Source organism: Chrysochloris asiatica, unplaced genomic scaffold, assembly GCF_000296735.1.
Source record: "Chrysochloris asiatica unplaced genomic scaffold, ChrAsi1.0 scaffold00053, whole genome shotgun sequence".
NCBI lineage: Eukaryota > Metazoa > Chordata > Mammalia > Afrosoricida > Chrysochloridae > Chrysochloris > Chrysochloris asiatica.
The window spans coordinates 13,120,171-13,121,561 of record NW_006408571.1 but is presented as its reverse complement, the minus strand read 5'-3'; the positions used below and the strand labels follow the sequence as shown (position 1 = coordinate 13,121,561).

The window sequence follows — 1,391 nt, the reverse complement described above, 5'->3', positions numbered from 1 at the left end:
CCAAAGACACTTTGCACTTTGCAGAGAGTTTTCCGTCCACACATGTGTCTGCATGCATTGGTACACTGAATTCTTTGCATGCTTGTTAATTGTGGTGTCCACTGAGAGTTACAGTCACAGGGGGCGTCCATCCCCTGTCCTCCATAATCCTCCAGTGTCGAAGCACCACCCAGGTTTCCTCAGTTCTCTGCCTCCATGGTACATTGGGGCATAATATGCACAGGAAGCCTGAAAGGACTCAGCTCACAATACCGGCATTCACCACAGGGAGACGTCCTTCTGCACTGAAAGTTCCAGCTCTACTTGTCCTGGTGACAGCAGGGGAGGCAGCAGCAGCCACCCACAGGCATCATCGGTGACCTCGGTGAGGGTGGTGGTGGTGGAGATGGTGTGGAGAGTGGTGCCGGTGGTGGTGGTGGTGGTGGAGGCCAGCATGGGGCATGCGAGACACATGGCCAGGACGATGGGCATGGTGAAGGTGTCCCATGTGGCCCCGGCCACGCAAGAGCCAGGGCCCAGCCCATAAGACTCGGTTTACCCCTGCAGCTGGGCGGTTTCTCTCCACATCGTTTTCCTGCTGACCATGATACAGGCAGGTGACCAGCAGCAGCAGCAACAGCAGAACGGCCACAGCAGCACCTATAATCAAACCCACAAGGGTTGTGCTCCCCAGGAGGCCTAGCATCTGCGTGCTAGACATTCCGGTCTCTGCTCGGTGCCTTCTTGCTGCTTCCTTCCCGTTAGCAGTCTCCCTGCATAGCTCAGTTCAGCCACTGACCTGTTGTCTCAGCTCCTGCAGGCTGGAGAGCAGCCCTGGAATGTGGGAGCAGCCTGTTTGGACTGGAACTGTGGGCCAAAGGGCGAGGCCACTCAGCTATTAACTCTGGGGAGGCCGGCAGGGGGGCGGTACAGAGGCCTTGGGAGGCACTGTCAGACTGAGCTTTGTTGGGAGAAGAGCCCTGTGTCTGGAGATATAAGGTCTTGGTCCCTTCAGCTTTGCTGCTGGCTGAGGGAACAGCCTCTGGACTATGGTTCTCTCCTCTTCAAGAGACAGGGTAGCCAGCGATTAAGAGCCTGGATCCTGGAACCACAGGACCATGAGCTCTGTGAGTGTGCACAAGTTACTTAACTTTTCTGTGTCTCCATTTTCTCATTTGTAAAGTTGCTAATCATGGGACCCACCTCACAAGGTTTTGTGAGGATTAATCAAGTTGATATACATAAAGCGTTTAAACCAGTTCCTGGCAAATATTTGAATTTATAATTTGCCATGGAGTTTGAGCTAAGTGATCTTGTCATCTGAGTACTGTGGCTCTGTGTAGAGCAGTCAACAAAGTCTCCCAGGATTAAGAGTCAGCTTCTGATAAATGAATTGCTTAAGGCACCACAGG

At 53.2% G+C, this 1,391-nt stretch overlaps 1 protein-coding gene across 1 annotated transcript; it reads right to left on the bottom strand.

Annotated features, from left to right (window-relative positions):
* Nucleotides 1–349: 349 nt before the first annotated feature.
* On the bottom strand, nt 350–685 carry HRCT1 (histidine rich carboxyl terminus 1). The gene has a single exon (XM_006863182.1). It carries the CDS (start codon nt 683–685, stop codon nt 350–352), a length of 336 nt encoding a protein of 111 aa, XP_006863244.1.
* Nucleotides 686–1,391: the final 706 nt, after the last annotated feature.

What these genes read in the sequence shown, in the direction of transcription:
- HRCT1 (XM_006863182.1), bottom strand. Translation starts at nt 685, where the DNA reads ATGCTAGGCCTCCTGGGGAGCACAACCCTTGTGGGTTTGATTATAGGT.